Source organism: Gavialis gangeticus, unplaced genomic scaffold (assembly GCF_001723915.1).
Source record: "Gavialis gangeticus isolate Ggan-Ray unplaced genomic scaffold, GavGan_comp1, whole genome shotgun sequence".
NCBI classification, from domain to species: Eukaryota; Metazoa; Chordata; order Crocodylia; family Gavialidae; genus Gavialis; species Gavialis gangeticus.
Genome location: NW_017729006.1, coordinates 22,753,830 through 22,774,101, shown reverse-complemented (window position 1 = coordinate 22,774,101; position 20,272 = coordinate 22,753,830). Strand labels below are relative to the sequence as shown.

The following is a 20,272-nucleotide window of genomic DNA, read 5'->3' as shown; positions in this document are numbered from 1 at the left end:
AGCCAGGCGGCGCTAGAGCAGCCACTCTCCCTTCCACAGCACTGAGCTGAGGGGCGGCATAGCCAGGCCCTGGCAGAATGCTCTGATTAGCCCAGTAGGGAATTGATAACAGTGTTTATCACCCCTAACTCAGTGTTTATCACCCAGTTAAGAAAACAACAGAGGGACATAAGCAGCTACCTGTTGATTCTGCCTGTTGATTCAGCAAGGACCATAGCCAGCACATGGTCTGTTAGCTAATACACAGACACCTCCTCAGCAAGGCAAATGGGAGGGAGGAATTCCTGCTTAACAGGAAGTGGTGAGGGGAGTCTCTGGGGCTGCAGCTAGGGAGCAGAGGGGAGGGGCCAGCCCTGCTGTGAAGCAGAGAGCCCCACCCAGACCAGAGAGCGTGCCAGGATGCTGGGGAAGTGAGTCTGATTTATCTTAAACCAGCAAGGGGTCTGGGACAGACATTACATAAAGCAGTTTGAGTCAAATCAGTTAAGTCTGATACTACATTCATCCAGGTTTATCTCAAACCATTTTCAGTCATTTTCAAACTGGTTTATGTGCACTGAACATCTGTCCTGTTACAGGTTTAAACCAGTTTCTGATCACTTGAACTGGTTTATGTATAATGTCTTTCCCTAGCCCCTGCCTATAGGGCTCCTTGCAAACCAGCCCCACCCTTCTTCACAGAATCACATGAGTTCCACTGCCCAAAAGCCCTTCATAGCAGAATGCCAGAATTGTTCCTTACAGATCATCCTGGTCAAACAGTTAAGTTCTCAAAAGTCAGCAAATGGTACAGCTACACTGCAGCTAGCTGCATACATTGTATGAATGATATATATTGTTTAATTACATAACAATCTTATAATCTATAATAGAATTTGTACCATAAACTACTACAGTGCTTCTCTCTTTCCCATATTATGAACCTTAAAATGTCAGGAATGCAGAGGGAAGGAGATTTACAGTAATTTGCCTCATCCCCAGCACACTTGCTGTACACATTTGAACATATGGATGAGATAACGATGAGGTTCTAGCATGGCATGGTTTTCCTCAACTGTGAATTCGGATGCTTTATGAAAAATCCTATGCAAAGTATACTGAAAGTGCAGACAGCAAATTTCAAAATACCCTGACTTGATGAAATCCATATAATTTTTTCACTGGGATGAAATGTCAAGGGCTATATCTTAGTCCCATGTAGTCTGGCACTAAAATTATTTGTAAAGAAGTCACACGATTTTCTTTTTTAATATAGTGGAAGTATGTTTCAACCCATTCCCCTTGTACACAACAATGGTCCATCTGTTTTTATTCATAAGGAAAAAAAGATTCATCTTTGGGAAGAAGCGACTTGGTCCATTGCCCATTGCAAAATGTGAAAGACTCCTACTTGATCCTCATTAGCTTTGAATCAGACCCTAAATCCTCATCAAAACTTTCAGTAAAGCAGGCAAATATTTCAGAAAAGTTATTGACAACCAGCCAAATTGAACTGAAATGAAAATTATTATAAAACTTTGAATGCGGTAGTGCTGACTGACTCCTTACTTGTGGCTGCCCATGATGTCTGCCCCAGGGAATCAGGCAGGGAAGGGTTAAAATGCTTGCCCCGTCACACTGCTGGTGTCCTCTGAGCCACAAGAGCAACAGTGCAGCAGCAGTGGCATCTAGGTAGGCAGCTTAACCCTTCCTTGCCTTCTCCCCCGAGTCAGACAGCACGCGTAGACAAAAGTAATGTCCCAGGGCTAAGGGAAACCCCAAAACAGAGGAAGCCCTGGTGGTGGGGGAGAACCAGTGGAGTCCCAGGGGGGCAGGGGAGAAGCCCAGACTTGGTGGGGGTGGATCTTACCTTTCAGTCCTCCAGCCATCTGCTCACCTGAAGTGCGACTGCTCTAAACTCGAGCTAGCACTGACACCTATCAACTTTTGTATGGCTCAAAGTGTAAGGTGTAACAAGGCCTTTATTTGCAGTCATGAAATTTCATAAGGGCCAATTTGTTTCCAGGATAAACAATAGGAAAGTAAAGTATTTTGTGTAATTTAAGGACAACAAAAAGGAGGCAGCTCTCTCAGGATCAAAAGGAAGTGCTCTGAAGATCATCACTGGCTCACAGAAAATAAGTTTTAAAACATGCTGATCTAATGACCTCTATGAACTTGTACATACTTAACCAGGTCAAAGACTGGCCACCGAAATTATCTGTTTATTTTCGAGGCAATATGAATATGGATTTTATGCATCACATAAATAATGGGTAAATACATTCTATGTAGCAAACACTGCCCTTGAACTATTTTTTTTGTGCCTAGACATAGCCATAAGACAACTGAATTATTGCTTGATCTCGGTACAAAATTATAGAATTTTTAAAACAGTGAACTATACAAGTTAGCATTGCTGTAGAGTGGAGATCTGAAATAAGTTTTTCTGACAGTCATATGAATGTCAAGAGAGTTCAGTGCCATTACAGCTATTACGCTAAATACCAAGGCATTCAGATATCACAATGAACTTCCCTAGAAGAGTACAGAATAATGTGTGAGGCTTTTATTTTAAAGTGTTATCAGAGAACTATTTTGCTTTACCAGCCCTGCTCCTTGCCATTATCCCTGTCCTCCTTTTCTGACACTTAATAGCTGCTAGCAAACTGTCAAGTCTTGAAAATCTTTCAGGAACACAAAAGGGAGGGATTTTTTCCTCCCCCTCTACATTCAGTGTCACAGCCATTCAGTATAACAAGGTAGGAGAAATGTAACCAGTTTGACCACAGGAGGCCAACCACTTTCACCTCTGTTATGCACTTCATCTCCCTATCAGCTAGATATACTAAGTAAGTTCCTGAATTTTTTCTGGTATATTAAGAGATTCTGGCTGATTAATTATGACCTGTCTTGAAACAGCAGCATATGCCACTTTACTAGTCAATTACAAATAAGTCTCTAAGGCAAACCATTCTTTCACACACTCGCACCTGTTTCTCCTATAAATCATACTACTCTATATTTACACAATAGGCTATATTATAGCTTAAATGAGCTGCCTGATGCATTTCAAACATGCCTGCACCCTCACATTACATATTAATCAGGTCTGAGTAGATAGAGAGTGTAGACAAATCTGATCAAATTAATTGTGCTCTCCCTCCAGAGTTCATATTGGTCAGAGAAAAGGAAAAATGAGAGCTTGATTGTAGCATATTCATTTAACCTGACTGCAAATTTGACTAAGAAAAGAATGAACACAGAGATTCTCCTTGGCATTTTTATATGTGAATATACAAAGCATTATATGTAATAGAGTGCCACTTTTCCCACACATTTTTAAACAGCTGCTAACAACATCAAGGTTAAAAGATGCTTCTTTTACTGACTATTGTTGAATGAAAGCATCTTCTGTCACCTTTTATAGCCATGTATTACTACAATGGTGGTTTCTAAAATAGTGAAGATATTGTGTATGTATGCACATGTGAGTGTTTTACCTTTTTTTTTTATGTTTTATAACACAAAGACATCCCTCCAACGCTGGTATGCTAATTTGTGCATACATGCTCTCTGTTGCCTTTTCAGCACCTGCCTGGAGCATTAAATAGTAACTCAGTCTTTTGTATGTCTGTGAAATTCCCATTATCTCAGAACTGTTGTACACATTTAGTGTGTTATCTTGCAATCAGTCCAGTAGAACTGACCATGCCCCATGAAAATTAAAGAGAGCTCTGCAGAACTGGATTCAGGACTGGGGTCACATACAGTGCCCTGTGGACATTTTGCTATTTGTATTTTAGAATTTCCCATGAACAAATTGGGCTCAGAGTATTACAAGATTATAGTTTTATAAGGTACAGATGATCAGTCAAAGAAATCCCTGGTCAATATTTTTCTCTTGCATAATATGACCCTAACATGAAACCTGCCAAGAATAGTTAACTGCACCTTGTAGTACCCTGTGAAAAAATATTGGTAATTAATAGAGGCAGACACAAAGAAACACAAATTGTACTACTGAAGATGGCTGAACTTGTGGCTAAAGCATAGATAGGACTGGGACTTGGGAGGAATGGTTCTAATCCTAACTGAGATGAGCAAACTATGCCCGGTTTAGCAAAATCACTTATCTCTGTGCATCAGTTTTTCCCATCTCTAAAAGTGATGGCACCCTGCAAATACCCAGCCTGATTTTAAAGGTGCTGTAGAAATGCAGAGTAACCAGTCTCATTTCTTTAAACAGTGAAGATCATTTTTCCTTATGAGTGTTTAATCTCTAAAACATTTGCATCAGTTCAACAATCATTTCTGGCATCCAGAGGAAAGGCTCACAAAGCAACAATGGAATGGCTACAATAAGCATAAGGAGCTGCTCCCAACGGTGTTCTCAGTTTTTGCTTCACTGGCATCTTCAGCTTATTGCCTGTTAGTTCAGAGTTCCTGGGAGAGTGACAGTGGTAATGAATGTTTACAGAGAAGTACAATGCTTGGCAATAACGTATCTCCCTGGCTCTCTATAAACATGACCTTGACATCAGTTAAAAGGGGAATTAATGTTAAAGAGGTCATATCTATTTTAATTAGGAACAGAACGCAGCAGCCCAAACTCAGCCAAAACCCTCTGCGATTAGAGTTTTCCTTGATTAAAGACTGAAGATAAGCTTTGACTGGAAGCAGAATATGGGGTAGACTTCTGAATCGGTCCTTTCACATCACATAATTCTTTTTTAAAAATTGCCATATTGTTGTATCATTTGGGCCCAAAACTTCGTAGGACTGATCTTTCAGTTTGCATGAAAAGCTGCAACAAACTCTTGTCAAAATGTTCTCCAGAGCTTACATGTCTATTGCTCTTTCCTAGTGAAAGCACATTCACCATTATGACCCATGCTGATCTGAGGGACATGATAAAAACCAACCAAATAAATATCTAAAAAGACAGAAGGGGGGACATTTAAATGATGGTTCTAAGGGGAATTTTTGGAAGGGTATATATGGTAGGACAAACGTGATGGTCCTGCTGGCTTCTATTTATGTCCAGCTCCTTGTGAAGGCAGACAGAGTAAGGGTACTTAGGACTTTGCAGACAAGGGGACAGGGCTCTTGGAAGGGCTGAAAGGGCTGTCTGAAAAAACAGACAGCATAAACTGACTGACTGAACCCTTAAAATGTTAAGCCCTTAAATATATTTTATATGAAAAAAATGAAGGAAACTGAAGGATGGTCTGAGGAGAAAAATGTCCATGGGGGGAAAAAACCCACAATTTCTCCAGCTGCCTTAAATAATTGAATATTTCATATTACAGCTTAGTCACATAAGCCATAAATAAGTAACACTTTCACATGCTTAATTTTTTTTCCCATTAACTTTAAATTAACTTCCCCCTAGGCCTGTGCGATGTAAAAAACGTGTGCTGTATTCTCTAACAGCTCTTAGTTAAGTGTCCAGCTCCAATTGTTAGGAGGGTTACCAGCCTTAAAGGATTTGATGTTCCTCATGGTGTTTATGCTATGAAATAGCACGGGGATTTGTAAAATGGCCTACTAATCCTTAAATTTTAATTACTTTGATATTGCCTGGATACTTACTGGCTTCACACAGGAGAAATGAAAGAATATGGAGTTTTGTTTACCACCTTTCTGCAGCTTGAAAGCAGCAAGTCAAAGTGAAAGGTTTCCACAAACATATGAAACATTGTCTTTCATATATCCCCAATATCAGTCTGGACATAGGCAGACTTCTGCACCTGCGCTGAAGTCAACAGAACTCCACTTTCAGAGAGATGGGGTCCCATCTATGAAAGGAGGATAAGAGCATTGGGAAGGTAAGGCACTCCGCTTGCCACTTATCCTATTTAGACCAGAAGCAGTTTGAAGCAGGATCTGTTACTCAATATAAATGAGAGGTAATGACGCTTGCTCTCTTTTTTTTGCCTTTTGGGGCAGGCGTGGGGGGTGGGGGGGGCTGTCCTTTATGTGATATAAGAGCTATATTAGCACAAGGACTCCAGTTCCAGAGTGCGGAGAATTTTGCTAGGGCAGGGATCATGCTTCTAAAGGATGATATTGCAAGCTGTAGCATAAATGAATACTGAGGCTGGAGTGGCACCACTGTGGCTTATGTGACACACCCAGGAGGACCCTATAAATTAGGTATATAGATCACCACCCACTAAGTTGCCTAAGGCTGCTGGCAGGTGTTAACTGAGTCATCCAATTGGGATGTGGCAAATTTTATCCTGGATCTCCAAAATAGTGCATGCTGCCATGCCAGACATGCATATGACAAAGCCTTAAAATCCACTCCTCCAAAAATCCACACCCCTACCAGGAGGTGTGGTTTTGGTACCTGGGATAAAATTCCTCAGACACCATCATGTGTACTGAGACTTTTAAAGCTGTGGCCGTGTAGCCCAGCAGGTCCCCAATGCTAGGGTGCGCAGTATAGCTTGTAAGATCCTGGTGCATGGGGAGCCCAGGATCATGATCCCAGGCTCTGCACAGGATGGCAAATTTAAAGTCTTGCCACACTGCCTTGAATCAAATTAGAATGCAAGGTTTAACATTTATCTATTTAGTTAGTTATGTCATTTAAGCCTTTCCCAGTAAAGGCTTAGGGCAGAAATAAAACAAAATAACAAAATAAAACAATATAAGATATACTAAACTACATCTCAACCTAGCTTTGGTTGTTAAATGCCTCCCTAAATACCAAGATCTTGCAGTGCTTCCAAAAGAAGAACATGCCACAAGTCCAAAATAAAGTGCCGTACAAACCAGCCACAACATCTTTGTGGTTGGTATGCCATTTTATCGTGCGCTAACTTGCTTGAATGTGTGGCCCGTTATAATTTATTGTGTGATTAACGTATTAATGCTGCGATAAATGCTAGGGGCTGTTAGGGACTTAGAGGTCATACCATGAGCATTTCTAATCCTCAAAGGAGCCCCAACTTGGGAGGGCATGAAAGTAGCATGAAAGCCACCATTCTGCCCTGGAATTCTTCTGAGACAATACAGCAGGATGTTGCTAGATTCCATGTCAAAATGGCTATACTGTTACAGGTTCAGAAGCTAGCCTTGAGCTATATATGCCACTTAACTCAGGCTAATTAATTCTGCCTCTCAACATTTAGTGTCAGTGCAACTAACCTACCATATTCACTCAAATCTAAGATGAGTTTCCCCCCTCCCACTTGGCATGTGGAAAAAATCCCCTTATCTTAGATTCACATACAAAGTGGGGAATTGGGGGTGGGGGAAGAGGGGGGCAGCTCCTGCACCACTGACTGGTTCTGAGCCGAGGTCAAGGCCAGACTCAGACCCACAGCAGCTTCCTGCCCCTCCTCCACTTGTCCTCCGCAGTTTATGCCCCCTCTCTGCCCCTTACTATCAGGTGCAGCTTGGCTCCAGCTTGAGCTGGATTCCGGCCTGGGCATGGAACACAGGAAAACACTGGCCTCTGCCCAGCCCGTCAGCAGCACCACTACTGATGCATGGCTTGGCAAGGGCTGCACTTCCATGTACTGTGCTCCAGGGAGGGAGCAGAACTTGAGCAGTGTCTGATGGTACAGGGGAGAGGGGAGGAAAAAGATGCAGAGATTGTATGGAGTCAGGGGGAAGGGGGCAGAGACTATAGGGAGATGGGGATTGAAGGGTGTAAGGGGGACAGACAGCCTGAATGGAGAAATGGGGGAGGCAGAGGGCAAGGGGGCTGCCTGATCTCCTGCAGTCACCTGAACCCTCAAACCACTGCTTGGACAGGGAGGGGCAGAGCAAATTTAAGACTTATAAGATAAATTTAACCCTCCAATAATTAGATTCTATACCTGGAAACATGAACGCCTCAAGACTTCTGAGGCTGGAGGGGGGGGGCATGGCAACCACCTGCAGGCAGCGGCGGCGGTGTTGGCAGTGGGTGCATGGCAGCAGTGAGCGGGGACTCCCCACAGGCAGCTGCAGTGGTGTTAGCAGTGGGGGGGCAAGTGCCGAGTGGTGATCAGCAACTGCCCATAGACACCACTGGCAGCATCGGTGGGGGAGATGGAGGTGTGGCGAGTGGAGACTACCCACAGATGCTGCTGGCAGCGGCAGCCAATCTCAGAGTGCGCATGTTCATCTGCGTGCACCCCCTATGCATTGTCAATGCCTGGAAAATTATAACAAATTTATAAATTTTTCATATATAAATCCAATTATTGGGGGGTCTTCTTAAATTCAGGGTCATCTAAGATTTGAGTAAATATGGTAGTTAGCTCTGCTGAGAGACTACCTCTTGAGTAAGAAGCAGCATTTAGCGCTGCACTCCAGCTAATTATCTCCATCTCTAAGTACTATACTGTTGAGGCTACATTAACCACAAGAAGTGGTGCTAAGTAGTTCTGGTTGCACAGGCCTATAGAGCGTCTGGGGCCCCTGGCAGACATTAAGATAATGACACAATTGGGATCTGGGGAATTTTATGCCCCATCCCAAAAGTCTGCTATGCCAAGACTGACACATTTGGGATGGAGCCTAAAATCAATTACAACTCAACTGCACCACTGTAGAGCTGCCCCAAGCCTAACAGAGGTTGGCTCTGTCCTGAAAATGGGGTTGTCCCACATCTGATACTGATGCTCCATAGTAAGTGCATCATTTGTCTGCACACTAAGTGGTAGATCCTATTCCACATACTAGGCACCCAAGTGAAACCTGTTTAAGTCCCTAAAACCCATTCATTTTGTAACAAGCCCTCATTTTAGCTTTATAACTAAACCACAGGAGAGAAAAAAAGGAGAAAAGGTGCAGACTAACCCACCTTTTATATTAACCATTTTTCACTTGAGCTGGGTGGAATAGGATCACACTCAAGCACCTAAGTTTACTCAGGCATCTAATAGGTGGAGCAAAATATGACCCTAAGTGGTTTAAACTGACCCCTATTTAGGACAAATGCTATTAATGTCAATTTAAATACCAACACTACCACTGACTGCTTTGCCATTCGAGTGTTGATCCTTTTAGGAGAGTGGTTTTCAGGACTGTAAGCTGAAGCTATCCTCCTTAATTTACTTCTGATTAGCCATTATAAAATCCTCCACAAAGTCTGTAGCATAAAAGTCCACTGCCCATAATGTTACCAATGATACCAACTGGAAATTAAATTCAACAGAGGGGCTACCAGAAACAACTAAGCGACTGTTCTAGGAACAAATTCACTTTTTAGTTATGTAGCCAATGACAATGGCTGCTACTAACCACTGTGCATTTCAGCTGGCTCCTTCTGCAGGAGTGCTGCCTGTTTTGGTGCATAATGGGCAAACTGCAGGACCTAAGGAAAGATGAGGAACTATTTGGAGAGGTTTCAAAAACCTTTCCTGTTGCCAGGGAAACCATCTCCTTTGTTTGGGAATATTCAGAAAGGCTGTCTCAATGAAACCTGGAGAGTGCACCTTGTGTCCTGTCATTTGAAAACAAAGTGGGAATAAGACAATAAAAGAGACATGACTACAAATATATCTAACAGTGTAATTCTTCCAAATTGAGTCTTAGTTATGAGGGCTTCTTTCTCTCTTTTGGAGGAAGACACTTATTTAGAAGAAGACTGTTATTTAGAAATATTTCCTTGGATCTAGATACATAAAACACACATTCTAAATATTTTTATTGTATTCATTGTTTTATTTAGGATGGTAAGTCAGAAGAAACATATCATCGGACTTGTGCTTCTAGGACCTGATGTTCCTGCATTTTCCTCCAGAAAAAAACTGCTTCATTGAAGGGACTGGAGCGGGGCTGGGAGAAACAACTTCAACAACATTTTAATAGATTTCATATGAAGTCAGCAGGAGCTTTCCTTTTATTAAGTTTGGACTCAACATACTGCCCCAGTTATATCTCTCTTCTGTTTCCCTGCTCTAGCAAACAAATCGAGAGCCTTTGTTATTGTCACCTGCTGTGCAAGTATTCTGCCACAGTATCTACAGTTAAATGATTTTGTTTGTTTGACATTTTCTATTAATTGAGTTTTAAGAATTTAAGTACATACTGCAGGTGTCCAGTGTACATTCAATGTACATTTGATGTTTGTTAATGCAAACAATGGGCATAGGATTATATCAGACATAAAAGCCTTGTCTGCACTAGCCATTCATTCCCTTCCTAAAATTTCCATACAGTTGATAGTGCGACTGCAAAAAAAGCACCAGCTGCTACTGGTATGTCAACAAAAGTGTTTCTAGACCTCTTGTGAACACTGTTAGGGAACACTGGGTTTAAGATGCCAGCAGCCATTCTGTGTTGGCACATTTCAGACCGCTACTACTACCAAAGCACCACTGGTGACAGCAACTGTGAGAAGATTTGTGGGAAAGAGGTTAACTAAGACATAGTGCAAGATGTAAATTGTTCTTGCCCTTAAGAGTTTAAACCAACACAATATTTGCAGTGTTTGAAAATTCCATTGTCAAAACCAGAATTTTGCTTTGCCTGCGAATGCCCTAAGAGAGGTTTTTGGCTATTCTGTGGTAGAGGGATGCAACACCTCCTGCTGAAGCTGTGCCATGGTGCATAAAAGAATTAAAGATATATTGGGCTACAAAGTTGGGGAGGGAGAGTGGGGGGATATTGAGAGTGCAAGTCTTTAGCTTCATGATTATGACACTCAAGTATAGAGGGGAACTGCTCAGGCACAATTAAAGAATTATTAATAAAATACTGAAGTAATTATTCAAGCAAGGAGTAAGACCCAGGACTCTCCCCTTAAGAGTGTCCTAGGCACTAAGCAATTGAGTCAGGCTGCCCTTGCTTCTTCCCTCTGGCCTAATGAGTCATGGACAGTAGAATAACTTCAGTCAGATGGCTGGAGAGTGTCCCCATATACAGTAGTCTGTGATCTGTTGGCTAGCCAGGAAAGTGGATGACACACTCCTTTAAGGCACAGAAATGAGTTGAACCTAGGTCTCCCACACCATGACTCCTTTAGCCACTGGTCTGATGGATACAAGGCCCGTTCCTCCTCTCTAGATGAGTTTAATAAAAAGTGATGACTGCCTTGGGTGCAGTGCAATCCTGCAGGCATGCTACAAACATTTTCAGTGCATACCCACTAGATCTAAGGGGAGAAAAGTAGAAGACTCCTATTCAAAGAATCCTGATTGACTTGAGGTAAGGTACTGAGTTGTTGAGCCCTGACAAAACTAAGATGTGTCTGAGCCTGCATAGAAGTAAACCCTGAGGAGCTTGAGGAACGTATGTCAACAGAGGCACTATCAGGGTCAGATGGCAACCAAATGACGGTTTCCAGGATTGAGATTTAGGCACCTGCATTTCACCAATCTCCCAATTTAGGCATTCAAATCCTCTTTTTAATCTGGGCCTAGATGCTTGGAAGCTGTAAAGGACTATGCCAGGGTTAATGAAAGTACTGTTAGATAGTACTAAGGTATGGTGCTGTAAAAACTGTGGGATGGCTGTCCATTCTTCTTTATTCAAGCCATCATAAAAACAAGAGATGTACCTCACGGGGCATCCTCAATAGGTAACAATATTTCTTTGATAATTTTAGCCCTTACAATTTTGATTATCAAACATAAATGGACACCTAAGGTGCAATTTTGTTTCATTAGTACAGTCAGCAATTGCCACTGAGGATTTACCTTCTGTGGATAATTAGCTATAAAAAGTTGCTCACTGTTGCTGCAAGTGCAAAGAACACCCTGTAAAACATAGTGGAACTACATAAACAAATCTGTCATGGACCATGACATCCTGTCAGGCTGCTAAATGAAGGTAGAAAGCTGCAATCTTTCTTTATAAGGTTCTGCACTGACCATGATGACAAGCCACTTTTTTAACTCTGCATGTGCACCCTCCCTCTGCTGAAGTGTCAGTTTATTGTGGGAGATGCTTTAACTAGACAAGGCAGAGTAAAAGGGATTTGAAGATAAAAACCCTTCAATTATGCTGACACCTAAATGCTTAAACTAAGCTCAAATTTAGTGTCTCATTGTCAGTTTGACTCAATTATTCTAGTTAAACAAATTTATGGACTCCATTAAGGTACATCTTGCCCTGCTTAAAACCTGTTTCAGAGCAACATTAAAGAGGCAATAACCTTTTTTCTTACTGGAAGCTATAAATGCTAAAAATATGCTATTACAACAGAAATATTACCTTTCCTTTGAGATAAACATTTGCTGTTTATAGAATATCCATGCATTCTTATCATGAAAGGAACCATTACATCCATGTAGTTTTCAAATATATATCTGCCTCACATAATTACATCCTTTTGTCAGAGGTGCTATTGTACATAGTAAATTGTTCTGCTTTCAGGAAAAAGCAGAGATGATTAAAAAAGAAAAAGGGAAAGATAACACAGAGTAATGCAGGGAGATTTGAATAGGAATTGGCTACTTTATGTGATCAGAGCACTGAAATGAATCATAATGGAAACATTTCTTAGTTCTCAGCTACATAAGAAATCTTAAAACCATTAGTAAGGTAGAATTAGAGAACAAAAATCCAATTGTACAATGCCTGTGTTAATCTCTGTGGACATGTTATGTTTCTACAAAGGTTTGCCAGTAGGGTACTCCTCAAGCTCTAATTTGCTCCGTAGACTGTCTTTATTATGGATCTAAGACATACACTGTATGGTTTAGTTACTGTTTATAGCAAAGTGTCTGAGAAAGATGTATAATGAACCAAACTATTTATCAGGTAAATCTATACACCGGAAAAAAAGGAAAATAAAAGTAAGTCCTGCAGTAAAGCTCTGTCATACTTGAAAAATGCTTGGGATGTTTATGATATGAGCATAGGGCACATTCACCAAACCAGAGAAAATCATGCAACTTGTCCATCTCAGTATCTTCATCTATGAATGCATGTAATAAATAATACTTACCTACTTCGAAGTAATGGTTGGGCGGCTTAACTGGTTCATATTTGTAAATCACTTTAAAGATGAAAAATATTTTCAAAATGCTAGGCATTATTACCATCATCACCAACAGCAACAACATAAATACACAGATAAAAAAAATAAAATACCCTATTCCTGATTTCATCAGTTGTGGTAAAGTGCAAGTCATTACCGAATGTAGGTCTACTTTTCCATTCAAGGACAAGAACTAAGCTGAAATGTTTCCAAACTACTAACATAGAGACCAATATTAAATAATAAAATACTTGCTGATGGTGGCAGCGATACAATTTATGGAGTCCTGTCTGATGGGAATGCAAAAATATTTCTTCATTTAACTCAGTCAAGAAGTGAGGCCTTCTATGGAGTAACAACAGAAATATTTATTTGCTCAAGTGTTCAACCTATTTTTTTATTGATATTATGGTGGAATGAGAGAAAATTAAAAAGTGGTCAATGATCACTGGCCAGAATGAAACTAAAATGTAGTTCACTCCTCAAGGAATACTAAGATATATCTGAAAAGTTCTTTAATATATTCAAAAAATTTCAGAAATGTTTTATCATGGCATATAATATACCATTCACTTGAACCCAGACCTGTTTATGTTTTTTATGCCAATTTTTAATTTAACACCCGCCCCCCAAATTGCTCCATTAAAAAGCTCAAAGATGTTCTTTCCATCGTGCACAAAAAATTAAACAGACATATTGGCCCTGAAAAAAATAAATTAAGTAAATCCTAATGACCCATTTGAAATGTATTCTGCATGCTACAATGAACCAGCTACAGATGTGTCCCTGCTCCCATTAAGTTAATGACAAGACTTTCAATGACTTCAAATGTCTTTGCACCTTGCAGGATTGGGCCTAAACACTGACATAGGAGGAATGTAATGAAGAAGAGCAGCCAATTAGTTATTTAAATGAAATGCAACAAAGTATTTCAGAAGCAGGGCTACCCTGCTGCTCTGTAAAATCTTCTGTGAAACAGACTCCTCCTAGAAATGGGTCACTTATTCTCACAGACAAGATAGCACTCTTAAAAAAAATTAAAAAAAAAAATCAAAAGCTCTCATCCCTCTCACCAAATGATTTATTGCTGTCAGATCCTAATCTAATTTTAGGTGAGCTCATCTTTTTTTCTGCCCTGGAGCCATTTAAACTTCATATTACTCTCTTTCCAGAACCATGAGAGAATACAGACTCCCTTAGCCATTAAGGATGCTGTACTGACATCTTACTTTAGCTGTTTGCTGTAAAAGTCATCAATATTGCTCCACTCATAAAGAGACCTTTTCTAAGAAAAATGAAAACAAATTGTTGGCATTAGATCAAATTCTGACCTCTGCAACGCAATGTGGGAAAACTATAGATCCTCAATAGTTTGCCTGAGCTATGAAATCTTCTGAAGTCTTACTGGTAAACTTTCTTATTTTAATAAAACATTCTTTGAGCTCTCAAGATTTACAGTGTCTCCCTGTTCAATCTGCTGTATTAGTTCTTCTGCTGGTAGCCCCACGGCCTGGGCTCCCATGTGCCTATCTATACTGCAGCAATTCTCTCAGCAGCAGCAGCAGCTGCAGGTATTATAACTCTTCTGGGAAGCAATTTCAGAAATCATCTTTTCAACTACCTTTTCATTCATGTCTGCTTCCATTGCCCACTCTTCTACAACCTGAGCTTGCACTCGTTACTGCTGCCACTACTTTTCTGCGTGTCTTTAATTCAAATTGTCCTGGTTCTCAACAGCTCTTTCACAGTCTGCTCACATGCTATTCTCCAGCTCCTTACTTGTGCATTAAAACAGTAAATCTCCCACTCTGCTGCAGGAAGCCTGCTTTTAGATTGGCACTTCTAGGTAACCAACCCAGAAAGGTTTTGGATTAAAGACTTGTGTGTACGTTCTTGAAATAGTTGAGTGTCTGGTGGGCAGCTGTAACATGAGTGAATTTATTTTGCTAGATTCCACCCAGCATCATTTATATCCATCAAACAAATTCTGAAGAATTAGTGACTTTTAAATGCCATGGGAGGTGAAAGGACATGAAAAATCTGAATAATCAATCTAATCTGTACTCATTTATTTGCTGACTCTGAGCATAAGGGAAAATACGAGAAACATATATATAGTTAGTGGCAAAGAAAATCCCCAAGAAAAGCTTCTGTCACCACCTTACTTCCTTTGAGGTATTTTAAGATATTTCAAAATGTAAGTTGATAGCAAGATACAGAGCCATACTGATTCAGGTTATATGACACAGGTAATGCTGAGATTTACCATCATATGGCATGGACATCAGGGGAAATGAACTGGCTCAGTTATAGAAATCAAAAGAAAAAATATAGGTTTTTATTATACTCCCTGCTTCCCCAAGCAGAGAGGATTCTGCTCAGATGGATCATGCTGGAGTTCCAGGACAGGGGATGGGCATAATGCCACACAACAGCCTCCCTGCTACTGCAATCCCCTCTGACATCAGTGATCATAGGTTTGGACTGCCCAAGGGACTGTAGGTAGAAGAAAAGGAGAAATACCAAGGAAACAGCGAGGATGGCATGAGTTTGTATGGGACTTTGGGTTCCCAAGTATCAATTTGCAACAGTGCAATCAAGCCTATTGTTAGGATCCATCTAAAAGAGCCAAATCTGAAGGCAAGACTTAGGAGCTGAGTTGTAGGTAAATGTTTTATGCAACCAATACAGAAATACTGAGCCACTGTCACAGTATTAGAACAAAAAGTAACAATAATATTTCAAAGTGATGGTCAACTGAAGGAAGAAATTTTAGATTCAACTGAGAATTCTTTCGAACTCCTTCATCTATGGATACAGGAAAAGAAAGCAATGAGAAAAATATATGGGAAAATATGACCTTTTCCCCCCTTTGAAATGTGTACCCAAACATAATTCCTGTTATGCTACAGTATATCTTTACATTTGGAAATCAGATCTATAGGATCAGATAGTTGAATTTGTTCTGAAAAAAATTGCTGAGGAATTTCAAAACAGTCCTTGTGTACTTTATTTACCATAACTTTTACATTACTGATGGGCCATTTAACTGATACAGTAAATATGGTTTCATAACAACCCAGCAGACCCAGATAATTCCATGCAATTCAATTTGCACTTTGATTTGAAGATCTACTGTGTGTGAATAATGTATATGGTACCAGACTGTAAGACCAGAGAAATTAGACAAGATAGATGGCCTTTGTGAAGTATTACATCTCCCTCTCGGTCATGTGTTCATCCATAGTGAAGAAATCAGGCATAGTCACCCACCATCCATACTGACTAAAAACCAATGCCAATTTTATTAGAATATAGGATGGCATTAAAACAAGTTATTGATCATTCAAATGAATTATAATAACATTTGCAGTAACTTCAGTGACTTTGTTTCTCTGAACACCTCACAAAGTGTAACAAATATATCAGTAGTGGTATTTTAGAGATTGGGATATGGGTTAAATGACCCCGTAGGTCTTCTCCATCTCTCAGATCTGTGCTAGTTATTCATCTTAAAAAAACTTAGCAGAGAACCTATATTTCCAGAAGCCGCAAAATTCGTGGGAAATTCCACCAAACCATGTATAATTCTGGAGCCAGATAAATAATATATAGAGAAACAGAATGCTTCATCCTACTTGGCACATTTATAATTGTATATCCTGTAGGGAAACAATCCCTCCTACCATAGTTAATACTTGTTTGAGACAGGGCACAGGGGAGGTTTGTACCAGAGAAACAGACAATCAGTGATTTTTCAGAAGCTCCATTTATTCATTAGGAATGCAATGAACCTCTCACCAGCACAAATAAATCAACACACATCAGTCCCACTCTGCCTGTCTCCCACTTAATCTGGTTTAATTAGGGGTGACACGACACAGTAGGAAAAGAGACCGGTTCACTGTGAGACCTGCTACTCACTCTCTTACAGTGTAACGGCCCCCCTTCCAACTGCACATTACAAGAAGCTAATCCAAGTGGGTACCATAGGTCACCTCTTTGCCTGCATTGTTCTTGAAACCCAGCTCAAAAGAAAGACTGGAAATAGTGGAGTATTAGCAAGGAACTGCAATTCCACTAGTTGGTTTCATATAACTGATATACTTTCAACTATGTAGAGCACAATACTCTGTGAACACTTCCACTGCTGGTTTCTTGTTTTAAAAATGTTTAGAAAGCTCATAGGATGAAGGAAATTATTTGTAACATTTGGCTTTAAAATGAAATATGGAAGACCATACTACTTGCCCTACTTCAGGTCCACTGTTTAAAGTATTAATGCTGTGAACACATGGCATATGCTGGTTACAAGATGACATTGCTATAATGCGCTCGCCTTTCCGTCTTTGACTTCCTAGCACAAACTGTTGCAACTTACTTAAAAAGGCAAATTTCCAATTCTAGCATTTTGAAGCCCCAAAAAATATCATCAGCAGATTCATCAGTAAATGCAATATGAACTACCAAAGAAAAGAATAACAGATGCAAATACCTGCTTGCTGTGCAGTCTGTGGTATTTGTTGACTCCGCTGTGCATTGTACTGAACTGAGGCAATGGGTCTGTACTGCTGAGTTGCTGAGGTAGCGTATTGACCAGATGGGTAATAATACACTGGCATCTGCAGAAAGCAAAAACATCAACTAATTTCTTACAACAGAAATCATGGACATACCAAAAATACAAAGGGACATGTACTTTAGTTTTACAGTAATCAAAAGAAAATTTGGCTTAGTATATTTTCAAACACTGCTGCTCAGTGTTAGCTTTCCCCTCTGTAATGTGATCATTGATGTCAGAGGTTTCTCTGCACATCCACTGACCGATCAGGCAAGTGTGGTTAGGGCCACTGGCATGTAAACCCAGGTACTTATTTATAGCTGGGCTTTTTGGGAGTGATCTCTGATGCAAGCCCGGAATGAGGCGCAAGCTCAAGCACATGAATTGCTTTTCAATGTCACCACTCTGGTTATCAGTGTATCAACGATAGGATAACATTAGCTTGTATGATGGGAAAAAAAACCTAAATGAAAGAGAAACAAGTCAAAATGTTCTTATTAAAATGGAATGTCTTGGTTCTCATCTAATTTAATGTCATACAAAAGCAAAAAGCACAGCTTTTTAAAGAATTGTGTAGGCTACATGTAAAGTTGGGGAGCTGTGTAGCTCAGTTGGTAGGGTGACTCGCTACAGATTGGAACAACCATGTTATTCCAGGTCAATCCTAAATGAGGGTGGTGGGCTTTCGTGTATTGTTTCCACTTCTACCCTGGCCCTGAGACCTACCCAGCCTCCTATCCAATGAGTACCAGGAGCCACCTGGGGATAAAGACAGCTGGAGTATGGTTTTGATCACATCACCTCCTTCTCATGCCAAGGTTAAAGAAACAGTGGAGCCCTGCATCCAGTGTGCTTCAATGACCTGTAAACAGGCTACCTCTACATGTAAAAGTTACACCCACATAGTGGAGGCCAAGGGTTACAGAAATACCAGCTTCCTAATATAAATGGAGACTCTCTGCAGTACAATTAAATACATTCTAGGAAAATGGGCAGCTGGGAGTCAAAATGTGTGTGTTTATGTGAGAGAGAGACAAAGTATATTTGCATTCAAGGAACAGTCTCTATTGCTAACTTATCACCACTCTTTAATGAGTAAGTTTTCAACTGCATGAATCTCTCTATTTAAAGATACTAAGATCTTTGAAATTAATATATTGGCAACCAAATAGAGATTCATAATTTTCTTTTTGTAATTCCCTGTAGTAGGTACTGAGTCAGCCATTTTTTCTAGCTGCTATTTTCCTTTCTTTTCTTAAAGACTGAACCACCTCACCCACACAGATGAAAATGCAAGTCTGAGAGCAACTGAATACAGTGACTTTTCCTGTATACACTATATCATCATTACAGAAGCATTTGAGCTTAAACAGTTTGAGATGACCCTTAGTAAGTTCCACAACACTCAAAATATCCATTTTCAGCTGAAGTGACTGCAGTTACCTGGTAGACTTTGGAAGGATAGAATATAAAATATATACAGGAATACCAGTTCAAGATCTTTGAAGGAACTTTCCTGGTTGCTTTTGTATGATCCGCAATGTAGGTGTGTAGTTGAAAAATTACTGCGATTCATTTGTTTTTCTACATAATACTTAGTTTCTTTAGAGGGACACACAAAGCTTTGCATTTTTTTACAATAACAACGAAATACAGGCTAGACTTTATTCAGACTGAGTGGTACTTTACTTCCTGAGCAGTTCTTCTCAAGTTCACTGGACTACTTTTAAGGTAAAGTATTACTGGTTGAGAGTAAGGGTAATAGAATCTGTCCATAAGAGATTGAAATGTTACAGCAGCTGACACAATTCCTTAAAAATCAGGATACAATCTTAGATAAAAAGCTCTTTATCGCTACAGAACTATTAAGTGAAAAAGTGCTAAGTTGCAGAGATATATAGTACCATGCTGGCAGATGAAAATGTGATTGAAAGCATCTAATGAAACCTATCTAGCTCATACTTATTTTAAAGTATGCTAACACTTCTTGATAATATTTTTTACAACTCTGGAGAAAAGCTATCACAGTATGTTTTACAGTGGACAAATCTTCACAAAATGAGGTTAACTGCCAGAGAAAGAACAGGAATAACTATAAAGAGAAAGGTGAGGGCAGAACACAGTTTTAGGAAGGTAAGCCAAGGACAGAAATATGGGGAGAGGATAGAAGTGATAACTAAGAAGAAAGGAGAGCCAGGATCAGCAAAACTGGAGTGAGAGAAGTAGATGAAGGGAGAACCCTAGGCAGACTTTGCAGAATTGGATATCAAATCTTTGTCTGCCCTTCAAGGATTTTCAATCAGTGTAAGTATCCATTGCTTTGTTTGCTCAGGTACAGTTTCTCCAAGTCATTCAAATGAAAGTAAACTCTCAGGCCGTGTCCATGTGAGCACAGATGCGCAACTGCAGCAGCACAAATAGTAGCAGCACAAATTTGTGCCACTGCTCTCTGCTGTAGTCCACACCCCTGCTCATGTGCTTTGCAGCAGGACACATTGTCCCACTGCTCCATGTGCTGCAGGGAGGACTGGCTAGGGCAGGCAGTGTGGGGTACCTCAGTATGGGGCTAGCAGGTACCCCAGGGCTGCCTGCTCCCCAATCTCAAAGCACACTGCACCCCAGCCAGCTGCTTAGCAGGTGATTGGAGTGCAGGATGCTGCAGCATGGGGGCTCCACAGTGTGTGGAGACAGGGGAGCAGGCAGCCAAGGGCTGTCTCCACATTTGTCCCAGTAAACATCACTTGATGTGCTTTGCACCACTTTTTTCAAACTTTTTTTTTTTTTTTTTTTCTACCCGAAAA

At 40.4% G+C, this 20,272-nt stretch overlaps 1 protein-coding gene across 17 annotated transcripts in view; it reads right to left on the bottom strand.

The window, feature by feature from the left end:
* Positions 1-20,272, bottom strand: part of ARPP21 (cAMP regulated phosphoprotein 21) — a 188,458-nt gene that overhangs the window by 40,997 nt on the left and 127,189 nt on the right. For all 17 annotated transcript variants that reach the window (XM_019508962.1, XM_019508970.1, XM_019508974.1 and 14 more), the window contains one exon: positions 17,406-17,532. In XM_019508962.1, coding sequence (XP_019364507.1) covers positions 17,406-17,532 — 127 coding nt within the window. The remainder of the gene's footprint in view (positions 1-17,405; positions 17,533-20,272) is intronic.